Genomic DNA, 25,929 nt, shown 5'->3' on the forward strand with positions numbered 1-25,929 from the left:
AGGGAAGTCAACAATAGCTTCTAGGGCTTTGAGGTCAACAATAGCTTCTAGGGCTTTCTTGGTAAGTAAGCCCCCTTCTAGTGAAGAGTTGGCAACCCCACAAAGTGGAGGGGAGATAGGGGCCATAGAAACATGGGGCAGATCTCCAGAAAGGCTCTTGCATTGCAGAAATACACTTGAGGGACAGTGCGCGCTGGAGCTGAACTGCTGGTATCAGTGGAGGACAACCTGCACGGGAATCCTGCCAACGTCAGGATGGCCCTACTGGGCACCCGCTTTCTTCTGTGCAAATTCAGGATGAAAGAGTAGGAGGTGCCAAGGGACCTTTTACTCTCCTTTCCCAGAAAAAAGGGTCAAGAGTTAGTATAGGTAATGTCTCTCTCTGGTTTTGAAGATCAGAAGGAGATAACCCAGATCCTCTGTCAGCCCCCAGCCAGCAGAGAAGACTTTGGTTTCTAATAGTGAAGAGGAATAAAGGTAATGGCATAAATGAGCTATTGCGTATGCGCTGCTTCGGCAGGGGGAAGGGGACCACTGCATCTGTCACTGGCACAAGAAAGAGCGGCTCACAATTACAATGCCTAAAAAAAATGCTTGGAACAAAAGGTGCAAGTCACAATTCAAATAGAACAGAATCTGATTAAATATTCTTTTAAACAAAAATTCCTTTTGTCTTATAATAATAATAGTAATAATAATAATAATAATAATAATATTGACATTTACCAGAAACAATCCCTTCACGATTGAGAATTAAAATAAAGGGGCTGAAGATGCTCAGGGAGGAGGAGGTTGAGAGAGGCAGGACCCCCATCAACCTCCTGTTTTTCTTGCCTGTGGCAAAGAGGCTGAAGGGAAAAGTGTCCATGTCGAACAATCCTCTGTAGAGCACAATATAAAATGATAATGAAAGATGACACAAAAAGCATAGTACACCACTGCTGGGTTTCAGTCCAGGGGTAGAACCAGCAGGATGGTAAAGGTAACCAACTTTGAAGGTTACTGGAGGGGAGCTGAGTTACACACCAAAGAGGCTCAAGCTGAGACCTTCTAGCTGGCAACCTGCTGGAGCCTGGCCACTGTCAACCTCTGTGCTGGGCCACACGTGTTTCCAATGGATCCCAGCAGCAGAGAAGACCTCCAGATTCCAGGCTTGGGGTCGGTCTCGGTCTCTGTCTCTCTCTCTCTGTTCTCTTTTGCTCTCGAAGGGCCAGACACCATCACCTCTGCTCCTCTCCTTTTCTCTGCTACTGAGATTGCAAAGAGGTTCTTTTTTCCTGTTTGTACCCATGGAGGAGCAGGAAGAGGAACAGAGAGCGCTCTGAGGAGGAGGGCTGCAGGGGTTAGTGGTCTGAGGCCCCAGGCCTCTGAACTCTTAACTGCTGGCTCACCTGTCTCAAAAACAGAAAGAGGAAAAAAAAAAAAAAAAAACCGCAGACAGGCAGGCACACACACACACACACACACACATACACACACACACGCACGCGCGGAAGAAACAGGAGGGAGGGATGAAGGAAGGAAGGGGAGAAGGAAAGGAATCACCTTCAAAAGAAAATACTGAAAACAAAACAAACCAAAATAAGCACATACCCCAAAACCAAACAAAAACAGCCACCAGCTCAAATACACTTCCACAAAAGATGGAGAACATGGATTTCCTGTTTATTTCCTTGGTGACTTGGTCATACAATCAAACATGGCAGACCCCTTTGAAACCCCAAAGAACAGCACACTGATGAGTCAATGTGAGGAAACAGCCATGGTATTTTGGGTGGAGAGAAACACAATGGCAATTTGGCGCAGTGCTGCTAGATACTGTTGGTTTAAAATCAACCTTCTCATTCCCAAGTTGTACACAACCCTGCAAAAAATCAGACAAAGGAGACTTAGTTTGAAAAGAGAAAAACTCAGTATTCCACTGACATCTGCCCCTCCCCATACTGGATACGGAACTCAGGGCCTCACCTACCGTGTGTCAGGCAAACACTATCACCGAGACACACTACCAGCCCTGAAGTCTTTGTGTTATTGTTGTTTTTAATGCAACTCGTGTGCTTTTACCAAATATTTTAAAGGCCTGCCATACTGAGGCTGTAATACGGACTTGCCTGATGGCTTCACTTTCATCAAGTCTTTTCTGTCTTTCCAGAGAAAAAACCAATGATACCAACTGCATTACTCCAGCCAACCCAGACAATTTACCCATTCACTACACTGGTCTCTGATCACGTTTTCCCTGTCTAGAGTACCCTGCTCCTTAAAAAATATGACCGGATGTGTTTTCTTTTTTTCTCTTTTTTGGATGGATGTGTTTTCTTACAGAGTTTTGTCCTTCAGGACTGAGTTTAAAGACTACTGCCTCTTTCCTTAGTATGCTGGCCAGAGGTCACCTCTGTCCTTTGGAGCTGTACCTCACTCTCTCTATAAGGGCTACAGCACCTGGAGCACGAGGCAAATCATATGTCATGAAAATTTCCATAATTAAGCCCAGGGACTGTGGCTTGGATTCCTTTCACATGCCCCCTCCCACCTCCAAACTACCACAATGGTTGATAAAAAGCAGGAAGAGGTGACGATTTTAAAGGGAAGACTGGCCCTGTCAGGCTCAGTGGCCACCACATAATGAATGAATGTCTCGCTGAGATTAGGAGCTGCCACTAGGCCATAAGGCTGGGCTGGCTCTGGTCAGAGTGACACTCACTCTGTTTCCTGTTACACGCCTGCCTGCTCCATGCTGAAGGAAAGCTCAGGGTGCTTGTAGCTGAGCAGAATGTCTGTAATACACGTAGATGGATAGCAAGAGGAGTTTAAATGCTGGCTGCCATCATTCAGGTCTGGGTGCTCGTGACCTCCCAGATTCACCCCACATTCTGCAAGACCAAAGAAAATATGTGAGACTGGCAGGAAGCCAGAGGTTAGTGGACAAGGAGGGAGAGTGGAGGAAAAGGAGGCTGCCTGTCAGCATTCTACAGCCTGACTCCCAGCCCTGCACTCCAGTTTATGGTGGGCCCGCCAGTTGTGAGTGACCTCGATTCCACCTAGGTGCTCCTTCTTCCCTAGTCCTTTACTACATTATTTCCCACCCAGTCTGGACAACTCAGTGAGACTTTATCTGAAAATTAAAAATACAAAAATGGGCTGGGGATGTAGTTCAGTGTAAAGGCCCTGGATTTAATCCCCACTATTGCAAAAAACAAAAAGCAAAAAAAGCCTTCACCTTGGAAGGTGAAGGAAATGACACTGTGCTTGAAGGTGCTCACTCCTGGGCACTCTGCTCCAGGGATTATGCTAAGCACTCTACCTTGGTAAGCCAGCAGCCCTCACAGCACAGCCTAGGAGACAGGCTCTATCACTTCTGCCACTTTACAAGCACCTGGGGATCCAGAAAGGTTATGTGGCTCAACTGTGGAGCCGTGAGGGTGGATCTATCTATCCCAAACCTGTGCTTTATGGGCATTATGACAGCCTTCTTAGACTGGTTCTAAGGAGAGGTAGTGATATCTCATTAGGACACAGACCCTCTAATCAGAACCAGAAAAGCCACTACTACAGGTGTGTTTTCCTGCAGCATTAGAAACAGCAATATGACCAGCTGTGCTCAGGCAGAAGCCATGCCTCCTGCATACTCTCGCATCAGGGGAGGGCGCTGTGTCCTATCTGCCTCCCCAGGAATTTTTGCCATAGAAGAGGTGCATGGTCCCTGGCAAAGACAGAGGGAGTCCCCCCAGGAACTTCTCTGGGGACCCCAAGAATAAGGCCTCTTACCCTCATTTTCCCCATCCTGAAACTGCTGGCTGCCCATGAGAGAAGACTGACTGAGAACTGCATCTGACATCCGGGCAGAACTAAGTGCTTTCCCAGCCACAAGACTCATTCCTGGCAAGTTATCCAGCTGCACCTGCAGAAAACAATTAGGAAAAGAAATAGATAACAGAGAATGTGCCACTCTCAGGTGACCCTTAAGAACAACTGTTCCTGCTAGAAGAGCTCAGGCCAAGGGTGGCCTGGAACACCACTCAGATTCCCTCCTCCTGCAGCACCATCCACCATCCTAGGGGGTCCTGCAATGGTGACAATGGGGGAAGCTGCCTCAGAAGCTGCCTTCCTATGTCCTTCTAAATCCAGGTTATGACCTATCACCCCCACCCCTAGAAGTCAGCATTCAGATAGCACTGTTCAGTTGCACCCTACATTGATGGAACCTTCAAGACATGGTAGCTACTATCCTCCGGGCCTACTGTGCAGGTAGGGTGTGACCAGTATGACTGAGGACCTTAGTTTGTATGTATACTTAATTTTAGTAAATTTAAATTTGAATAGCCACACATGGCTAGTTGCTCCTATATAGCATACCCCAGGAATGTGGCCTAGACAACAAAGCTTTGGTGAGCCTCATCATCTCCCTATGTTAGGAAGTGCAATGTAGCTGCTGGAAATGCATCAAGAGCCTCAGAGTTCTTTTGCTGGAGCCTGAGTTTAGACTATTTGAGGAGAGGTTCAATAATTGAGAATCCAGATGGCAAGTGTTTTTTATTCCTTGGCCTAAAATCTGGAGTAATGAGTCTACTGGGATCCTACTGGCATTAAGGGGTAGTCTGCTAGGGTGATTCTAAGAAACATTTCCATAGTTTCCAAAGGTGCTGGACTCTGCATGAGAACAGCAGAGGGATGGATGCTACCCTATGTTACTATGTTCTATTTCAAGCTGGGACTGGTAGCAGCCCACCTCCCAGAAGAAGGAAGGACCAACATACATAAGCATCATCACTGCTCTGGATCGTGTGGTGTCTCTGGAGGGTGCGGGACCTGTGGTGCTCATTGACTGAGGGCCGTGCTGGGTACCCAAGCCCATTGTGGTCTGGCAGCTCCATTGCTTGTCCTGGAGAACTTCTATCCATGCAGTTCCCTATGACAGACTCTGAGGAGACAGAGCAAAATAGGGTCAGCAGGCTGGCAGCTTCTCCCAGCAATGCCAACTTCCACGAAGGAAATGAAATACCTTGCAAGGGACAGTGAAGTGAGGACCACATTTGCACTAACCACTAATCCTTAGCCAGCTGGTCATGGTGCTCAAAGGAACCTGACAATCCCAAGTCTTACAGCAAGTATGAGTTTCTTAATGGGGACTGGCTGGATCACATAACATTTTCTTCCTTCTTCATTTCTCTCTTGACGTAACCATGCCATGTTCCCAAACTATAATTCACAGAGGGAGGACCCTCAAAACTTTCAGGAACCTCTAGCCTGGGAGGATGGCCAGGGGGACACCTACACTCTCCTTCCTTGGTTTCCACCTCAGTACCATGGCAGCCCTCTCTTTTTTCTACTTCTCTACCTGCTGCTTCCAACTTCTGTGGTTCTTCCACTCTTTATAAGCAGGCAGTCTTCACATTTCTGTCCTGATCTTCATTCTTCCCACAGTTACTTTGGGAATATTTATGCCCACAGCCTCAGCTATATTGCCTCTACTTAAGAATTACTGATATGTTCTTTTAAGCTCAGATCTATACATCCAACTTCTTACTAGCATCTTTCCTTAGATATCTATCCAACATGCAACACTCACCATGAGCAATTTCAAGCCCATCAACTGCCTCCATAACCTGTTACTCTTTCAGACACCGTTCTTTTGGTACCTAATTTTCCAGACATAACTTCTTGGCATCAGTACTGATTTCTTACTCCTGATTCCACAAGAGCTTCAAGACTGAAGAATCCACCTGTGCAATACTGGACTATTCAGTCCCCATCTTTCCAATATCACTGAAGCCCCTATTGCCTCTTGCTTGGATTAAACCTCTTCACCATCTCCCTACCACCACCCTGCAAACATTAATCTTTCTCTAGAGTAGTCCATATACTTCATGCTAGGCAAGCACTCCACATCTGAGCTACTTCCTCAGCCCCCACACTTCCTTTTCACAATACTGCCCTGGCTTCACTTTAAATCGGCCTCTCAAACTATGCTCCTCTATACATTCTAAGCTCTGTTCACATGGGACCGCTTAACTTTTCCCTACCATTCACAATCCTAGGCATTTTCCCTGCTGTTCCTTCTACCTGGAAATGTCTGATTCTACTTCCACTCTGCCAATCCAAATCAACTCATCCTTCCAGGTCCTTCTCAAATGTTATCATCTTTATGAAACTTTTCCTTTCAAACAAATAGATTAATTTTCCTTCAAATTTCAGAAGGTTTTATTTATCTGATTGCTCTAATACTACCCCTAGTACCATGTTTAACTGTGCACTTTTCTCAATCATACATATTAATGGGAAGTTCTATGAGGGCAAGATTGTATACCCTGTGAGCCTTCAGTGTTCCAGAATTTTTTTCCAACCCCAGTATTTAATTATTGTCTCTTTAACTGATGTCAATGAGTTCTCTCTTAATATGGGTTGGCATCCTATCAAAGTCAAGGAACTCTATGGCTCGAGTTCAGACAGAAATGAATATTTCTTCTTGATCAAGGCCAGTCATAACGAGTATCAGGATTGCATCTAAGTTGACAGAATCCTTCTGGTAGCACTTTTGGTTTCTGTCTTTAAGGGCCTGGGACTTAAACATATGTTTTGTTTGCTAGGTTGGTTTTTTGAGGTAAAGCTCCTTGGCAACTATGGGACTTATCTCTTCACGAACTAACCCTTGGCAAGACCAAGTTTTTAAAAACTTACTACAAAACAGTACCAACGATAATGGTGCCATTCCAGTATCTAAACAATGAAAGTAAACACACTGTCTGAGTGTTGAGTAAAGAAGTTCATGTCTCTTTGTAAATGGGCTCTGGTGACAATCAAGGTTAGGCCCAAGCTTAGAGGCTAAAGTAGGAGGGGTTGGGGTGGGAAGTAACTGACACGCATATTATTAGAAATGCAAGACATTCAGGGGAAAAATGGAGATGGGGGGCACTTCCCAACTATCAAAGGTGAACGCAGATGAGAAATCTTTTGAAAGTTCTGAGTGAAGAAGTGAAATAACAGTCAGAAGCCAACTATTGTGCTACTGAAAGCCAACAGAGAGAAGATAAAAGCAAACCTACACAAGAAAAGTGACTTGCTCTTTGGGACAAGCTCACCCACTGTCCCCACTTACTCAGTACCTCTCAGTGGACACAGTTCCCAAGAAGCCTCAGGGCCAAACAACTGGCAGGAAGTGGTGCAACACACTGGCTCTGTGGGAGCAAGGAGCTGTTGGCCACTCTGTCAAGACGCAACACCAGGGACGGCTTCTCCTTGTCAAAGTATTTTCTAATGCCTATGTTCTCTAATTTGAGAGCCAACACCATCCAGTCAATCCTTTCGTGGTAGTGGGGTCTTTTTTTCTTTTAGGCCTGGTTTTAAATATCATCGGTCTTACTTCTCTGCTCCCCCAAAAGACAACAACAAGTGCTCTTTTGTTTAAAGATTTTTAAGGGATCATTGTCAAACATGATAAGATGGCATCGATAACAAAATGTACACAGTCCCAGTTCTTCATATTTAGTGTCTTCCTCTCCTTCTGGAGGTCCTGATGTGGGTACTGATTTTTCATGTCTGTTTAGCCCCCTTCCTACTTTCTCATTTTGAATTTGTCTTTACTCAAGAGAATGATGTTTCTCCAAATCCAAGTGTACACCTTCCTTTTGGCTCTGGCTTTGGGAAGGCCAGGTGGATTTTGTGCTCTTAGTCTGCTCTCTTCCAAGCCTTCATGTCTGATGCCAAAAGACCTGGAAGGACCACCAAGTCAGAACAAGGTATCACTAGATGGTCATATGATAAGCCTTGTGACTCCCCAATCTAGGGGTCATTCTTCAGTCAAGGAGTGTTGACACAGCAGACATGAGCATCAGTCTGGTCAGAAGATTTAGGCTCGAATCCTGGCTTCATCATTTCCTGAGTAGGGGGAACTTGGGTAAGTTGCCCAGTTTTCTGGGTCTCAACCTCTTCATCTATAACTTAGCACCTACTCACAGGTATACAGGGTGCTTAATAGAGCTTTGTACTCAAAAGAGTTTGGTAGACCCTGGCATTCACAGATCTTTTCTCTTTTCTTTTTAAAACTTATTTTAATTTTTTTAGTTTTACAATGCTGGGGACTGAACTTAGGGACTTGTACATGCTAGAAAAATGCTCTGCCCTGAGCTCTGAGCAGATAAGGACACACAGAATCAACTGACAAAAACAAACTGATTTTATCACAGAGCCTTACTTGAAGAATTTTGCAGGATGACTTCCTCATATGTAAATGAACAGATGAGTTACTGAAACTTAAGTGTCTAAAGAAGAAGCCTCTGATTTGGGAAAGATAAATGTGGTTTAAAACCAGATGAAGGGCTAGGAGTGTGGCTCAGTGGTAAAGCCTGCAAGCACATGGCTCCAGGTTTAATCTCCAGCAAACAGAACAAGATAAGACAAGTCAAGATAAGACAAGATGATCAGATAAAAAAGAAGTATATAGAAATTGGGCTCTGTTCAAGTTTCAGTGTAATCTATCAGTCAGAGATCTGGAAGGACTGGTGTCTTTCACTTGGCAGATGAAATTGGAAGGTACAGAGTAGAGACAAAGAAGGTGTTGTGGTTTGGATAGTGAATGTCCCCCAAAAGGCTTGGTCCTCAATTTGTGGTATTACTGGGAGGTGGTGGAGCATTTAGGAGGTGCACTTACTGGATGGAAGTTAGGTCGCTGGGAGCATGTCCTTGAAGGGGATTAGGACATGATCCCTAGCCTCCCTCTTTTTTACTTCCCAACCACCATGAGGTGAGCAGTTTTTCTTCCATCATGCATTCCCTACCATGATGTTCTACCTCAGAATGGCCCCAAAAGCAACAGAGCAAGCAAACCATGGACTGAAACATCTGAACCATGGGCCAAAATAAACCTTTCCTCCTTATAAGTTGATTCACTCAGGTATTTTGTCCCAGCAACAGAAAGATGACCAACACTGAGGCACAAAGGAAAGAAGAAAACTTCAAGTTAGGATCCAGCTCTAGCACCAAGAGAGTATATACATTTGGGCAGGTCATTTAACTTCTCCTTCCACTAAGTTCCCTATCTGAAAATTGAGAGTTATTTGAGGATTAAAAAAGTAATATAAAGGCTTTGATAAATTATAAAGGACCACACAAGTAAAGTATTTTTAGTAAAGATGTAGAGCTTCCATCTAGAAGTCCTCTGTGACACTCTGTAGATAAGACTAACCAGTTTGGAGGTGTTAAGCAGACTAACCCACTGATCAGTAGATATGGGCTTTAGGCTCAAATCTCTGGCATCCTTCACACCAATTTGGTAGCTAGAGGAATGGCCAGGCTCACTGATGGATATATAAATAAGGGGAAGAAGATGAGTTCCAAGAGGTCCATGCACAAGTATTTACAGAAATAAAGCTGAGAGAATACAGAGGGTAAGATATTTGTCTCATCATACAAGGGGAAAAAATGCTCAAATGGACACAATGCATACCATCCACCTACCAAGAGAACTTTGGGGCACCCTGCACAACTCTCTATTGAATCTGTCAATGTTGACTCATCTTTATACATTTACTGGGCTTTTAGAGAAAAATGAGAGAAATGACATGTTTGCATATTCCTCTTAAAGGCTCAAGGGGGTAACTTCTCCCAGGCTTTCGGTGTTTTAACTTCTCTGAAGCCTGAAGTAACAATGTTGAAGCTGACTAAACTCAGAGAAGAGGATGTGGTTTTCCTCATGAGTCCAAGTTGTTAATCTCATTGTGTAAACTGGTTATACTGTTGTATTTATTTATTTGCAGAGTCAAAAAACTAAATCTATGTAATACCATGGAAGGAAGACAATCTTTATTTTTGCTTCTGAAGTGGTAGACAGGGAGATCATAGGGAGCACAGGGCAGAAACAGCTCTGAAACATGCATGCATTGCTAAGAAAACCTTTGGCATGCTGCTTGCTCAGTGCTTGGGCAATGCCTGGCCTCCTGCTGGCTGGTGGCAGAGGCATATAGGAAACAGGAAACCATCGACAACAGTATGGTGGCATCTAATTTTCCTTGGCTAACACCATGATCCCTCTTTATCTACCCTCAAGAAACTCCTGAAAGGTCACATGAGCTTTGCTCTTTTAAATTAGACCTCTTGAAGCACTCATTACACAGCACTTCATGTTAAAGTTATCAGCTTGTCTTGCTTCCCTCAGTAGAGCAGAAGCTCCCTGAGGACAAGTCCTTCATCTTTTCCTCTCTGAATTCCCACAGCACCTATGATATGCAATAAATTATACTGAATTTGCTCTACCATAGCAATAAGAGTTGAAGTGTTTGGGGATTAGTGTGTAACTATGTAGAGATGGACGGGTCATTAAAGGAAATAGCAGGCTTTTCTTCTTGTTCAGATAGAAAACAAGGGCGAGCCCCCCCCCCGCCCCGCCCCAACTTGCCTGCAGAGTAGCAGGGCAGCACTGCAACCCTTTCTCAGCAAAAGATCTGAAGATTCTTTGGTAAAATAAAAATGTAAGCTTTCAAGTTTTTAAAGGTCAGGAGGTCAGGTTAAAGCATTTCTACTGTAAAAGGGAATCTTAACTTATACTTTCCAGGGTGGTTGTGTGCCAATATGCTAACACACACAGCAGGAGTAGGTCAGAGGGAAAAGGTGGATAAAAAATGGGGAGGAGACCCAGCAAAACTGGTAAGCTAGGAGTACACATACAGCCTGACAGATGTTTGTAGAGGTATTGGCAGTGACAATGACAGTGATGCAAAAATGCAGGGAAAAGGAGGGGGAGAGAAATAATAGTGGCGAGTCAACCACAGGAAGTAGGACAGACTGGACCTGAAGTAAAATCCTTAGACTTGAGAGAAGGGATCTGACAGGGACAGACTGACAGGCCTATAAGTTGCTCTACAACTGCCAAGAGAGCAGAGAAGCGTGCTACAATTCTTGTGGCACATTTGCAGCTGGACCCAGACAATACTGTGCATTTTAGAGAACCTCTCTTCCCAGCTTCTACTAATTTCTTCATGACACTACAGTCCAAACTAACCAAGCCTGCTTGCTGGGCCCAAAACACCCCTGAGGAATTTACCCCTCCTGGTTCTTTCCTCATTGCTTCTTCTCTAAACCCAAATGTCCAAGTCCTCTCTGTCCATCAAGATCCAATCCAAACGCCATTTAACTGCTGGAAACCTATCTTACTCCTCTGATGTACAGTTAACCTCTCCTTCCTCTGGTGCTGCCCAAATCCAGGTCTGCCTACTACTGGAAGTCAGCAGAATGCCAGAGGGAGTTCTTCTGATAATCAGGGGACAGTGGCAAGTATAAGTTCTCCAGCCTTTCCGTACCAGGAGTCATACAGGAGGGAAAGTGAAGAGAAATTAGTGAAAAACATTTCAAAAAGTATTGAAATACTTGATAGTCAAGGGCCAGGGAGGGACAGAGGGTGAGGCAATACTCACTTCACCTTTTTTCTGCCTCAGTGCTTTGCAAACTAGGGCACACTCAATTTGACTTTGCCGGAGTGAACTGAACAACTTGGGTTCAACTGCCACTTGCCAGCCCTTCATCTTGAGGCAAGTTTCTTATCTCTTATGACTCAGTTCTCTCATTGTAAAATGGAGACAGTGGGTTGTTGTAAAGATCAAATGAATTTATATATGAACAGCATGTGGTGTATGGCACATGGAAAGTGCAACAGAAACATTAGGTATTTTCCTTTTTTATGCCAGCTGTAAGATGCTAACGTGCTAGAGGCTCTCCCCACAAGCATCCCAGATTTGGTCATCCAGCCTCTACCAAACACTCAACAGGAAGCTTCCAGACTGTTGAGGTGGTCTGTTCTGTAGAGATCTTACAGACATCTTTTTAGTGGATGGAAATGTGCTGCAACTTCTATCCTGTCTATCCTGACCTTGGTTCTGCCCTATCACATGAACCAGAAAAGTCTAACCCCTTTTCACAGATGTGTTTCTCCTCACTTGTTCGTTCTCGATCTTAAACAGTACCATTCCACACATGACCTGTTCTGAAAGTTGCCACCTGTCCCGCTTCAGGTACAGCACCCATAGTTGGTCATGATACATCAGACAGGGAAGATCTCTAAGCTGGATGATGCACAGTTTGAAAGTTCGGGATTAAATTGCCTTTTATGCAACTACATTTCCCTCCTATTGCAGCAGACAGTAAGTACACCTAAAATCACCAAGCCTTTCTTACTCCACCTGTTTTGGTGCAAGGTGTTCTATCCTGCTCTGCTACAGGACCTAATTCCCTTTGGGGGCTGAGTTTTGTGCATTGACTTTTCAGGACAAGGCAGGAGATGCAAGTAATTCCAGAGAGGGAAAGACTGAAGAAATGTTCAGTTTCAGGATTGTATAGTTTATGGGTAAATTCATTTCTATTCCCTTGATGGCTATGTGAAGAGTGGTAAACTGCAAGGTCTATGCTGGCAAGACAGAAATTCCTAGTTTTGTGTAGGATAAATGCTAAGATGCTAGTGGAACTACAATTCTGTGTATTATTTACTGATGGCAATCTTCCACTCCTTCAGATGAAAATGATTGCACTCAGTAATTATAAAGTGACACAAAATGAAATGGCATGGAGACTCCTATGATGCTGTATTTAGCTCATAGATGAAATGCCCAGAGTAATAATATCTCACTGTTTATACACTTATGTCATACATTTCAGAATATCAAGTGTTTCTCTCCTCTTTCCCATCCAAACATTATGTATAAATACAAACATGTTTGAACCATCATAAAACTGCAAAGGACCATTATGCCTCCTGTTCCTTTTTCAAAGACAAGGAAGGGCCAGGGATTCAGCTCAGCGGTTCCAGTGTTGGCCTCGCAAGCACAAGGTCCTGAGTTCAATCCCCAGTACCAAAAAAACAAAAACAAAAAACAACAATCAAAGACAAGGAAAATGATAACAGGTTTACATGATTAGGATATCATATTTCTGACAGAGGTAAGACCAGGATTACGATGCTTTATTTCTTGGTCTTGTCCATAATACTGGCTAATTTTTTTCCTATTGCAGAAGCCATTTTGAAAATAGCAATTTCTGGATTCCAAGAAATGATGAACGGGGGCAATAGATAATATATCTTACTGATTGCACTAGATGTTAATTGTCTGTCAGTACTGTATTTGGAAAATGAACCCTTCACCCATCAATATCCATTTCTCTATGCTTTTCTCCAAATGGTCCTGAAGGTCTTCTCAGGAATTCTTGCTTTCTTAGAAACTGAGAGTACTAGTTGAAACAAACTGCCATTACAGGGACACCTGAATTAGGGTACACTGGACCAGGACTTTTACTTTGAGAGACTCTTACCTCGGCTGGGCACCTTATTTCTATTGAATGCAGCAGTCGACTGATGTCCATAAGGATGTATCCCCAATTCTTGGGCATGACTCACAGTTCCTAGCAAAGACTCAGGATCCCCAGGTCCACCAGTACTCAAGAGTAGAGGGCTGTCGTGGCAACCTTTGGTCAGTGAACTTGAACTCTTGCTGTCCAGAAAGCCCTCTTTGGCCCCCTCACACGAGCAGTCCTCCTCCATGCTCTCTGAGTGCACGAGTGTTGACTGATGAGCATACCTATGGGTTGGGGCAGGTGAGGACACCTGCGAGATACATTCTTGTGCCCTGATTTGCAGAAGATGCTGGGGGCTGGTGTGGTGGTGGTGGTATGAGTCAGCATTTTGATAGGATAAAGCCTGGTGCTCTGTCATACTTTGTCCCCCAAGGTTGGGGGCCAGACTCCCACCATCACCTTGGTTCATGTGCCTGAACAATTCTTGGTACTCTTGCTGTTGTTGCTGCTGCTGTTGTCGTTGCTGCTGCTGCCTTTTCATAAGCTGTGCAAACTCTGCTGGGGGCAGCCGAATGTCCGAATGGCCAGTGAGTGAATGCCGGGGAGAGAGAAGTCCTTGAAGAATGTGGGGTACCTGCTGGTGTCTGGTATAGTCTGGCGGCGTGGGGGACAGCAGGGCCTGCTGTAGTGCCGATGTGGTATAGTGTGGCGGCTGCTGATGTGCACTGGGAGGGAAGGTGGGGAATTGGTCAAGTGGAGGGACTTTCAGGGCTTGGGTTGGAGGGAACCCCACTCCTGGTGAAGGGCTGTAGCTGCTGGGGGAACCCCGGGACTGGTCCGAAAACAGATGGGGGTGTAAATGCGCCTGGTCGTAGTTAGCTGGGGAGAATCGATTCACGTTCAAGCTGCAGACACAAAAGGGAGTGAGTACCAGGCATCCATGTAACAAGTGTGCTAGACTACCCGCCCCCCCGCAGATAGCTACCATTCTTCTACCAGGAAGCACCCTGGTACAGACAGCTGTGGTGTGACAAGGAAGAGGGGCATAGAAGCATCTGCCCTATTTGTCCCCTTACTTATCCAAATCTTCCAGGGCCTCAGGACACTATAAGCATGACTGCCTTGAAGCCAGCATCATGGCCTATCTTAAAACATCATTTAAGCTATTAAAAGGCACCAATCTCTTAGAAGAGTGACAGAGAGGAAAAGAGTCCTAAAGAAATAGACAGGAGAACTGACATTTTTGCACATTCTTCTAGTAGGAGCTTTCTTTTTTGCAAACAATTAGTAAGGTTGTTTGTTTTGCCACTTTCCTTCTCTGTCTCATTAGCATTTTAATTCTAGGTCCTTAAGATTGTTTACAAGTTCATGCCAAGCCTACCACCTTGATTTTAGAAAGGGTGAAATGAGTAGCCCAGTCAGGCCATTCTCAGTCCCTGCTTCTCTCTACCCTGCTAAGGAGCTTCCTCCCACCTAGATCACCTGGACAGGGAACAGGGTGACAGGAGGCAGGCTTACCTATGGGCCTCTGCACTGTCAGCACTTAGCTGCTTGGATAAGGGTCGGTGCCCATAGCTGAAGTTGGCCATCAGGTTGGTACGGTGCTGCATCTGAATCTGATTGGCACTGGGGCTGATGGAGATGCCCCGCCCAGCGGAACCTGCAGCCGTCACTGGCAGGTTGCTGAGTAGGTCAACTGGCTCTTGTACTTGGATGGTCACCTGCTGTGACTGGGTAGGCTGCTGAATCCCCAAGCAAGTTAGTGCCATGTTGGGGGGAGGAGAACAGTTCTCAGGCTGCTGCTGGAAGACTGCACTGCGGGAGGTTAAGCCTTGAAACTGAGAGGAAGCTGCAGCACCTGGAGAGAAAGGGACCTCAGAGTGACCAAGTGTTCAGATTACATGCCAGCTTGAACTATGGAGTTGATGAGGAGACTCACATCAGATAGCATCTTAAACAGCCTTCTCAAACTTTAGTATGCAAGAAAGACCACAGAACTTGTTTAAAAAAAAAGATTTCCCATGTCCTACCCCCAGAACTCTGATTCAGTAGGTCAAGGTGGGTTCCCAAGAATCCATATTTCTAAAAAGTCCCCCTAAAAGCTGGTCTATGGATTATACTTTGAGTAGCTCAGATCTACACAGTGCATCTCAAACTTGAATGTGCAATCAAACAGCCTAGGGATCTGGTTAAGGTGCATATTCTGATTAGCAGGTCTGGGATGGGACCTGAGATTCTACTTTTCCTACCAAGGCTGTTTGTCAGGGAACTACACTTTAGGACAGGCCTGACTTCAGACTCTTCTCAGAAGTGCCGAGAAAGGCTGACAAGGATCTGGACTGTGTGGTGATCTCTGAAGTGGCATACTCACTCCACCTTCATCTAAACCCCCACAAGAGAGAGTTCCACATGTACCATGGTAACCAAACAATAGGTTACCATGGTACATGGTAGGGAAGCAGGGCAACAGGAAGGTTCTGGCTGCAGCTTTTTATTTGGTAGAGTTGGAGGGGTTACTGGTAAAAATACAGATAACAGAACTTTCATTGGGAACTATTTGTGTCAGAGACTGTTCCTAGTGTTTTACACATATTTATTCATTAGATGCTATTATTACCGAGAAAGTGGAGGTACACTTAAGTAATTTACTTAAGGGTCCACAGGCAAGAAATTGGTGGAACTAGGATTCAAACCAAGGTGGTATGGCTTTAGAGCCCATACCCCTAAATATTATGGTATTCTGCCTTTCAAATGGCTCAGAGCACTCAAAACTAAGATGGTTAAGACAAGACAAAAACAAAACAAAAACCCCCAAAAGACTAAGACAGTCATTTTTCTTGTGTGGTGTATATGATTTCATCTAGGATTCTGCACTCACCGTGAGACTGGATCATGGCACTGTTCATTGGGGGAGGGCTATTACTTGGTTGCCTGAAGAGATGGTTGTTGGGGTGGTTGGGAGGTGGGCTTGAAGGCTGAATCCTTAACCTTAAGAATGACAAAATGAATAAAGAAACCTCCCGAGGTGACAAAACAATCTTAAGTTTTAGTCATACGATACATACATGAAGAACCTACTTTTTAGTTTCGATAAGCCACCATGGTAGAAAATCATACATTAGTCATCTACCCAGCCAATTAAAAACTTATCCTCATCTTGTTTCACCAGACTTTTTCTCCACCAGTAGATGTCAGATTACTTTGTTCTTAGGGTTAAGAAAATGAAGTGGCACAGGAAGTCAGGATTTCAGGGGAGCTCTTGAATTTTAGGTTGGTTTCTCTGTTTTTCCAGTAGATTCTTTCAAAATGAATGCTAAAGTCGGTCAATATCTCCCATAAGAGTCAGGCCAAAGGTACTATGCTTTAGGACCAACAACTGTGGCATATCACAAAGTGATTCATTACCTCTGGAGCTGGTGGGTGAGGAGGGCTGGCTGATTTTCACATGCAGCTTGAAGAGGTGGGGAAGGCTGAGGAGGACAGATAGAATCCTAAAACATACATGGGAGAAAGGAAAAGAAGACTTGTGAGCTTGAAGATTAATCAGAGCTATTCCCAAGAAGGGAAGAAACAGAAAGAACTATCTGTGACTCAGACTTACGCTATTGTTGTTCATTAAAAGGCCGGGTTACCTTTATTCAAATATATCAGGCATATACATAACTCCACTTTCCCCTGAGTGTTTTTCTCCAAAATGCACAGGCAAATCAGCCTGAGAGCAAACTCCAAACAAGTTGGAGAAAGCAAAGGGTGAGGGCCTACTTGAATCTGCTGCTGGAGAATTTGATGGTGCTGTTCCTGCTGGTATAACATATGCTGCTGCTGGGTCTTCTCCAGGGTTCTTTCATCAATCTGCCCCCCGTACATCTTCTGCAGCTGCTCACACTCCTGAAGGGAAAGTATTTAATACAGATGGGATGCAGCCAGTCCCAACCCATGTGGTGATCTCAGCAGATGGAGATCTGCCCCAAGGTCTCATAGGCAGAAAGAACCACAAGAGAAGAACAATGTCCTTGATGAGCAGTTGACACACTTATACATGTATCTGCATACTAAATATCTCACACTGTGTTCTGTGTGAATGAATGGGAAATACCAAGGATACCCAAAAGCCTGTGTGTGAGTAAAGTGTCCAGTGTGAAATCTCATGTACAGAGCACCTGCCACTTGAGATGTGGTGATCTGGAAGGCAGAAAGGAAAAGTGGCCTTTCCTAGAAGCCTGCCTCTACAAGCATCATTCCGAACCAAGTGGAGAGTACAACAAGGTGTAACCCAGCACCCTACATCGTGAGGAAATGCCTGACTTGCTTAGAAATATTTTGCTTCCCACTCAAACCCAAGCCCTGAAATTCCTTTCTAAGGAACTATATAGACAGGAGAAACATTTGGTCCCTTCATGGGGTAAGCAGGTTTGTTCCTGGGGAGAGGTGTGCCTAACAAGAAGGAAAGAGCATCAGAAAGTTATATTTTAACCTATAAAACTGTGGCACTGCTGGCATGAAGCGTTAGACAGTTCACCACCCCAGTCCTCTGCAATACCGGTCTGCTACCCGTGCTTCTCCAGAGATGCCTGCTACCTCTCTCATTACCTGCTGCAACTGTTTGATGCTGCTGTTGTTGCCCATTTTTTCCAGGTGAGCTTTGAAGGCCTGGATGCTTGCAGCCCCATCTGAGAACCGGCGCACAGGGGAGAAACGCTCCGTAGGGAGGTGCAGGGTGTTGGAATCCTTGTAGGTGGAGCTGAATACATGGGAAGAGAAGGTTAGGGCTAGGACTCAGGGGTTCTGACCAAATCAAACAGGGACTGCTGTTCCAGGTGAACATAAAGACGGCTAACTGTATGTGTAGTGCTCTGTATTATGCTACTTCCATGTCATTTCCAGAAGAAGGTCGCTTCCCTAGTCTGCTTCCCTTTAGAGGGCTCCAGGCACACATTTTCCATCTCCATGCACCTTCAGCTGGCCTACTTTCCAGACCTGATGTGGTCCTGGGATCAAACATATCCAATTCTTATAAATATGCTAGACCAGAGAAAGAAGCTCCTCAACACCCCCAGGACCAGCTGTACAGGAGCTCCGGCTTTAAAAATTATATATGGTATTTGTAGAGACCTAAAATTCACTGTCTGGCCCACAGTTTCCCCTGAGCAGTAACCTCTGTAGGACCAGAGTGAAACTACAGTCAGCTTTGTGGTCAAAGGTCTGGCCTGGAACTCATAGTTCTATGCTAGAAAGGGGAGGGTGGAGGCTGAAGTGGGGGGAAATGGGACTTCTGATCCCGGGATGGTGACAACACATTCTTAAGGAATCTGGGCCTCAAGATCCTGCACGTACCTTGTGAACACAAATGAGGTTACCTACTGTGAACACTAACTTCTCAGAGCATCGGCGCCCGCCCAGCCTCCTATTGACAGAAGAATCACGTGCTTTACCTTCAAAGACCCCGTTGCTCATTCAGAACACAGCCAGTATCTTACAGAAAGAAAGAACAAACTATTGATAAGGAATGCCTAAGACTGCATCAGGGTTAGAAGCTAACACCTCCACTCATTACCTAATCACAAAGAGATGTTTATGAGTTGAGGCAAGCAGATATAAGACTGCCAAGGCAGCATTCAACAGCTGATGGAAAGGGTCAGGGTTTCATGTCCAGGGCAGAGATGACATTACACTGAGCTATGGGTGAAATGATGGCTCACCTTGCCAGTTATTCATTTTGGACTGAAGCAGAGCCATAGCTAAGAAAGCAGGTTAATAAGCGAGTTCAAATACAATGCAGACAGAAAGAGACTTAGGAGAAATGATGACTGTGCAGAGATGTCAAAAGAATTCTGGCAGCGGATGAAAGCCCTTCACTTTACTAGTGTTGACTTCTGTTTTAGACTTTAACCGAAGCTTGACAAAGAAGTGAGCTAATGAAATGAGTGTGAGCATTTATTTGTTTCAGTAACACAAAAGACAAATGATTTAGGGGGACATAATCCAGAAACAGTGATCATGAAAGCTGATTTCAGAAGCATGTCTTCAAAAGTTTTCTTTTCTGTTTCTACTTCAGATTTGAGTTAAAGTAAGCAAGTATTTCTCCTAAAATTTGATTCCTATGCTTTCAATATTTTCAGGTAATGGACACATTATAATGGACACATTTCTGGCTCATTGAGAGCTGCATTCTTCAAGCAGTCAATACATCTTTCTGCCATTTTCTTTCATCAGAGGAGTAATATCTTGGGTCCAGGTATTTCATGATTTTCAGACGCTCAGGTTGGAAAGAGACTGATTCCCTGGTCAGTCCAGCAAAGTAACTTCAGAGGAACAGTTCTGATGCAGGTGTTCATTTAGAAGCACTGATAGCTTTTATTTTTCTTAGCAATCATATTCAATCTCAAGAAAGCCTCACATTAAGCTATTTTTCCCACTATACTCTTTAAATAGGGACTTGGTTTCCATGGATAGAATCCATCGTGTTAATTTTTTGTTACACTTTAAAAATTTTAGATCACACACTTCTAGGAGTAGAAAGGTTGAACAGACTGCAGAGGCCCTGGGTTCAAGCTCCCTCCCCTCCCTCACACACAAAGAAGATACACACACACACACACACACACACACACGTACAAGAGTTTGATCATTTCCGCCAGAATATGAAAGAAATTCATTAACCTATCCAGGCCATCTATTTTCAGTGTTTTATGGCCTTGGAAAGTTTCTCTTTTCCCCTGAAGACTAACTTCAATCTCTCTGTTGCATATTTGGATACCAACTCTACCAAGAATGCTGAGTTTATACAAATGCTCAACTGTATCCAATCTGCCACTCATAAAACATTCATTTGCTCCCAATTCAAACTGCCTTGGCCACAAAAACCCAGGGAACACTCTATGAAGAGTGTTCACATGAAAATAGGCAGTAGATAGATTTCAAGCAGGTGAGGCCTTGACAAGGATGGTAGGTAGGATGGATATCACATATACGGAGCTGTGGATCCTCTAGCAACAAATGTCAACATAATAGAAGGTTTGTGACTAAGGCTAATTGAGGAAATGTGCTGATCTTCATTTCCCTGAAAGAACAACTTCCAAGGACACCTAGAATTAAACAAAAACACCTGAAAGACAAAAGCTAACAGACCCTGATGAGGGCTAAAAAATTAAGTGTCAAACACAGAGGAAAGAAGGAGATGAAGGAAAAGGCATAACAAGGCATCTGTTAGGTAACCAGTATAGAGCCCACAGTCATGAGAAGTCACAGGAAATTTACAAGGGGAAGAGAGAGCAGTTCTTCAAGAATCAAAGTGCTCTTTAATGTGCACTGACAATGTCAGACCTGGGAGATTTTTACTAGAAAAAGATTATCTTTCTGTGCCAAAAGAGTTTTATTGAGAATCTTCCTTCTTGCTACGCCAAACAGACCATTTTTGCTTAACTATTTAATCATAGTTATTTATAAAAGCTTATCTTTCTTCTCCCAGAGTTCCAACGTGGCACTGATTATGTCTCAGTCAGCTCAGAGTTCACCTGTCTGCTGACTACATGATGCCTGTGGGGAACTAGCACAATAAAAACATTGTAGGGCCGGGGATTTAGCTCAGTGGTGCCACCGCCTGCCTTGCAAGCGCAAGGTCCTGAGTTTGATCCCCAGTACCAAAAAAGAAAACCCCCAAAACAAAAAAACAGCAACAAAAAAATTGGGTCAAGCTTGCCTGTGTGAGCTGGTTGCAAGACTTCCTAACAACATACATGTAATCTTTGTTTCCTTAGAATCTGCCTGTTTTCCAATCTTGACAAGTAAAAATGCTTTTCACTGTCTCCCCAAAAAGGCTGAAATGCAATAAACTCTAGCCACTGATGGTGACTTTGAAAGGGGGGCCCACGAGCTTGGGATAGCTACAGAATGGATATAACTAAGACTTACATTCATCAAGATTTCACAGAAGACAATCATTCTCTTATTCTAGCAAAGTGTCATTTCCCCTGCTTCTAGGCTAACTTATGAGTCAACCAAGTTTTCCTGGTGAAGAAAGTTAAACTTGTTTTTATTTCTTAAAGAGAATGAATTGTAAGTTTAACAGAGACCTAGCACAAGATTTTGTCATCAGAATATTGAAAGAATGACTTCTCAAGCATATCACTCAAGAGGATGCAATACCCTTGCTTGCCCTACGATTCATAGGATACGTCTTCCTCCACATCCAAGCTATTGTTCAATGGTAACAAGACATGAAGTGCTCATTTTTTCCCAAGTGATGAATTATTAAAAATTAAGTCTATTGTTATTGCTACAAATCCTTTCATTTCCAGTTGGCCTTTTGAGAGCTTCACTTCCTTGAAGGTCTCAAGTTCAATTCATCTATGAGTCAACGTTTTGAATTATGGGAATCAGCTGCAGACAAAAAGGCAATGGGAAAGAAGAATATCACACTGCTCCAGGGCCCAGTGGAAAACCTTTGCCCTGTGTGTCACTCAGCACAAGGAGCTGAGAAGATGTGCGTTCAGGATGACAGCTGCTTTCTACTTCAAGCTAGTCACCATCACTGGGAGACTAGGAAGAAGGGTGCCTGTCCGGTAAGCCTCAAGGAGTGCACACTGCCATGTGGCTACTCACCGATGCTGATCAGGTACCAGGTGAGAAGGCCAGACCCGGGATCGGAAAGGCTGCTGTCCTAGCTGCCGCTGGAGGTCCGGTGGGATCTCAGCTGTAGGGTTGGTCATAGCCAGTGTATGTCTTTTGGACCTATTTGCCAAGTACCTACAACAAGCAGGAGCACATTTCATAGTAAAAAAGACAGACAGGAATATTCTTCCACAAGAAGCAACAGAAGCTAATCAATGCACTCAGTGAAACAGTGCCAGAGCTCCAAAAGAGCGCCACAGCAGACAGAACCCTGACTGGACGGAAGCAACATGTCTCACTGGCCAACAAAAGCTGGCTTGTCCTTGAAGCGGCTGAATTCTGAACCCAAGAGTAGTCACCAAAGAGAAGAGAGAGAGCAGGTAGATCTCACCGAGATAAGAGGACCAGGTTTCCTTACTTTGTTCCACTAAACAAAACTTATTTTTCTTCTTTCTTATTTTATCCTTCTGTTCCCTCCAAATTCCCAAAATACAAGTCAGAAGAAATGAGCCTTAAGTCCTATTCCTAGGGATAAGCCAGGGGGGATATTCAGAAGGACTCTATATATGTCTTCTGGGTTTTGAGGCTGTCCTTACTACAGGTCACAGAAAACACACACTTCCATTTAGGGATAGAAGAGTTCCAAAACTACCTCCTCCCTCATGCCTGTGATTCTACTTCAATCATCCCACAAGAAAAGCTAATGTTGTCCTTGGGGAACCAACATTCTGTGGCGTCTGAAGAAATAAAAACCATGTGTAAGATTTAGAATTTTTTTTAGGAAAAAAAGCAAGGCAAAAGAACAGAAGAGTTTCAAAAGCCCAAGAGTTACATGCTGATGACTTTTACTCTGAAGATCTTGCAGACCCCCACCTAGCACCATCCCAAAGATACCAGTCCCCTTTGTCTGGTTGATGGTTTTTGCACCAATATTGCGCTTCTTAGGCATGAATAAGAGACTTTATTCCTTTCCATTCCATCAAAATTAATGGATATTATAATGTTGGTCTAAAGAAGAGAGAAGGTGGAGCTGAAGGAAGTAAAGTCTAAGAAAAAGAAGATGTCTCTTTCAAGGTAAGAAGACAGTAAATCTAATCTCTCACTTTTTCATGTACCATTAAGGGCTCATTTAACGACCTTATATATGCTTATAAGAATAAATTATAAAAGCAATAGCATCAAGGGAAAAAAGTCACCACAGTGTTCCTTTCTATTAGCTTCTGTACAAGGAGCTAGCCCACTTGTCAACACTCCTGTTCACTGTGTTTGTTGTTATTGTTGCTTGCCACATGGGACCAGCTTCTTTTTGAATAGCAGCTCTTATACAGAGCTCCTGGGGGTAGGAAGAGAGTCCTGGCCAGCAACTATCAGGTTCTTAAAAAGCAGTCTTGTTTCATTCTTAACTACCTTACCCATTTAAGCTAAAATCAGTGAACAGGCCGTAGGGCAATTAGTGATATATAAACTTACGAAACAGTAAGCCATCAGTGGTTTAATATCCATTTGATAAAGACACCCAAAATTTCCCCAAGAGCCCATGAAAACCATTTTATTTCAACTTCCCTCAAGATAAAACATATAATCTTGACGAACACCTGTATTTCTGGGAAAATACATGCTGGATTTTGGTGAAACCCCCTCCCCAGAAAATAAGAAAGACAACTTCCACAAGAGGGCATGCATGGAGCTGAGGACCAGGGCTAATGAAACTGAGATCAAATGAACTGTACAGCATGCCTGATGGTCACTGCCATTCTCTGTAAATCAGGCATCTTTCAACAAGGTTCTGCAAACCATGGATATTTGCATTTGTTCCTGGCCCGAATCCCACATTCTCCCCCCACCAATATCCCTTTGTTGGTACAAGGGAGTGGAAGAAACACAGCAAACAGTACAAGAGGTATTCATTCTCCTGGAAAGGAAGAGTCCATGCCAGCTGTCCATGGCCAGACTAGCTAGGATCACTGTCATCCCAAATCTCCAATTCCTTTTCAGTAAACAGTTCTTGGCAGGTAGGAGCAAGCTTTGTGCCTTGTGAATACTATCAGAGTTGCAATATGAAGGCAGGGGACAAGGAAGGAAGGAGGGAGGAGAGAAAAAGTTCTTATGGTTATTGCTGTCACTTAGGGGACTTCCAATGACGTTTATAGAAATGAAATTTTCTGGGTAGTCTTCTGTTACTTCCATGTGGGGAGGAACATGCCATCTGGCTTGAGCAAAGAGACCACACAAATGTTGAAGCTGCACTGTACCACCTCCTTGGGCAGAGGTGACCTTTCGCTGGCTGCAGGGGGAGCCTGCCCAAGGACGTTCTGCAAGCACTGCCAGATGTCACATTACCTCTGCACAGCTTCCTGATCTGGCTCCCCATCCGAGCTCTCCTCATCCACAGGGGTAACTGCTGGAACTGCCTGAAGAGAAACAGGAAAGAAAAGCTCAAGGTGGCAGCATATTCTATAATGTCTCTTCCTCTTGTCACAAGCTGGGCTTAGGACAAGATTTGCTATTAAACTTCTTTTTTACAAAACTTTTCTAGGACCCCTGGGTTATAACGGCACTTTCATATACCCATGTTTTCATTTTTACCTTGTTCGGTCATAATTTTAATTTCTTCTTTTTATTCATTCTCATTCATTTACTCATCCCATAAGTAGATGAATGCCTACTATGTTACAGGATAAAATATGAATTTACAGATACAGTCCTTGCCCTCTTTTATAGTCTAGTGGAGAACAGAGATTAGCAAACAGACAATTACAGAAATATAAGTAAGTCCTCTAAAGTTATCTAAAAGGGGGCACTTGGGAAGTAGGAAAGCATTCTGAAGGAGACAACTCCTAACCAAAGACCTGAAGGACACCTGGGAGCTGGCCAGGCAAGAGGAAAAGGGTCACAGTTTTGTAGACTTGAGAGAAAAGAGAAAGCCTGCAGATGTTTGAGGACCTGGAAATATAATAGAAAACTGCTTACCTAGAATGTCTAGGAATTGCCCTGGTATTTCATATTAATGTTATTTTCAGTGTTTAGATGTCTTAACTCCAGAAAAGCATACTGGGCTTTTTGCAAGTATATTTTCATAGCTAACATATACTTGGGTAGTTGCAATCGATGCTTTACAATAGTTGTGACCCACCAAAACATGTAAGTCAAATGCGAACCACAACAATGCATGCATCACTGTGACTGCTTGTTCCCTTCTGCATGAGTATTGGAATGCTGTGCATCTCGGACAGTTACTCACAGTCTGGTGGCTCACACAGTCACCATACCTCAGGCACTAGGGTAAAAATCATACTTGAATTACCACAAAAGAACATCTTTTTTAAATGGATGATAACTACAAAACAACACATGTTTTGAAATCACTGCACAATGAATGCTTCCAGGGTGTCTGGATCCTCTGCTGTAGTTCTATAAGGGCAGAGTGACCTGAGGTGGGCAGGAAGTGGCTCTAACTAAGGCAAGGGATGAACACTGTGACCAGTTACAAAGGGCATGAATATGACACACGGAAGTTTATTTGGAGAAAGGCAATGATGAATCACTACAGGATTTTAAGCAAGGGCATGATGTTTTAAGACTTGTATTTCAAAAAGCTAGCCCTCCAGTTGCCAGGTGAATAGGGCTGGTGGAAGGGATCAGGAGAAAAGAATGGATGTAAGTAGGCCGGTTAGGAGGCCATCGTGATGATTTAGGCAATAAACAACAGTGACCTGAGTTAAGGTGGAGCGGAGAGAAGATGTTTAATTCACAGGTGTTAGAGAATTGATTTGATATGGAGAATAAGAGAGAGGGAAGAATTAAAAGATAAAACTCCACGTTCTTCACATGTACAAAGAACCACAATGACAGTGCCATTCACTGTCACCCAAGGCGAGGAAGAGGTTTCATAGAGTCATGATAAATTTGTTTTGAGACATGCTGAATTAAAATTGTGAGTACCTGTGAGATAACCAGCTATCTTTATGCAGTAGCCAGTCATACATAGGGGTATGCAGAACTCAGAAGAGCATTCTGTGTGGAGAATGAGCTGCAATTATGGGAGTG

The 25,929-nt window shown here is 43.9% G+C and overlaps 1 protein-coding gene across 9 annotated transcripts in view; it reads right to left on the minus strand.

The window, feature by feature from the left end:
• Positions 1-1,644: 1,644 nt before the first annotated feature.
• Positions 1,645-25,929, minus strand: part of Sik3 (SIK family kinase 3) — a 266,673-nt gene continuing 242,388 nt past the window's right edge. For 3 of the 9 annotated variants that reach the window (XM_087212227.1, XM_004856648.4, XM_087212230.1), the window contains 12 exons: positions 24,223-24,293; positions 21,874-22,017; positions 17,863-18,013; positions 17,035-17,160; positions 16,678-16,763; positions 16,151-16,260; positions 14,791-15,130; positions 13,291-14,177; positions 4,758-4,921; positions 3,769-3,901; positions 2,705-2,873; positions 1,645-1,864 (listed from right to left, as the gene is read on the minus strand). In XM_087212227.1, coding sequence (XP_087068353.1) covers positions 2,716-2,873; positions 3,769-3,901; positions 4,758-4,921; positions 13,291-14,177; positions 14,791-15,130; positions 16,151-16,260; positions 16,678-16,763; positions 17,035-17,160; positions 17,863-18,013; positions 21,874-22,017; positions 24,223-24,293 — 2,370 coding nt within the window. In that variant the 3' untranslated portion in view covers positions 1,645-1,864; positions 2,705-2,715. The remainder of the gene's footprint in view (positions 1,865-2,704; positions 2,874-3,768; positions 3,902-4,757; positions 4,922-13,290; positions 14,178-14,790; positions 15,131-16,150; positions 16,261-16,677; positions 16,764-17,034; positions 17,161-17,862; positions 18,014-21,873; positions 22,018-24,222; positions 24,294-25,929) is intronic. The other 6 variants (XM_021237700.2, XM_021237698.2, XM_087212228.1 and 3 more) reach the window with 4 other exon arrangements.

This window comes from Heterocephalus glaber, unplaced genomic scaffold (genome assembly GCF_053883595.1).
Source record: "Heterocephalus glaber isolate CG9 unplaced genomic scaffold, H.glaber_assembly_v1.0 deba00001429, whole genome shotgun sequence".
Lineage (NCBI taxonomy): Eukaryota > Metazoa > Chordata > Mammalia > Rodentia > Bathyergidae > Heterocephalus > Heterocephalus glaber.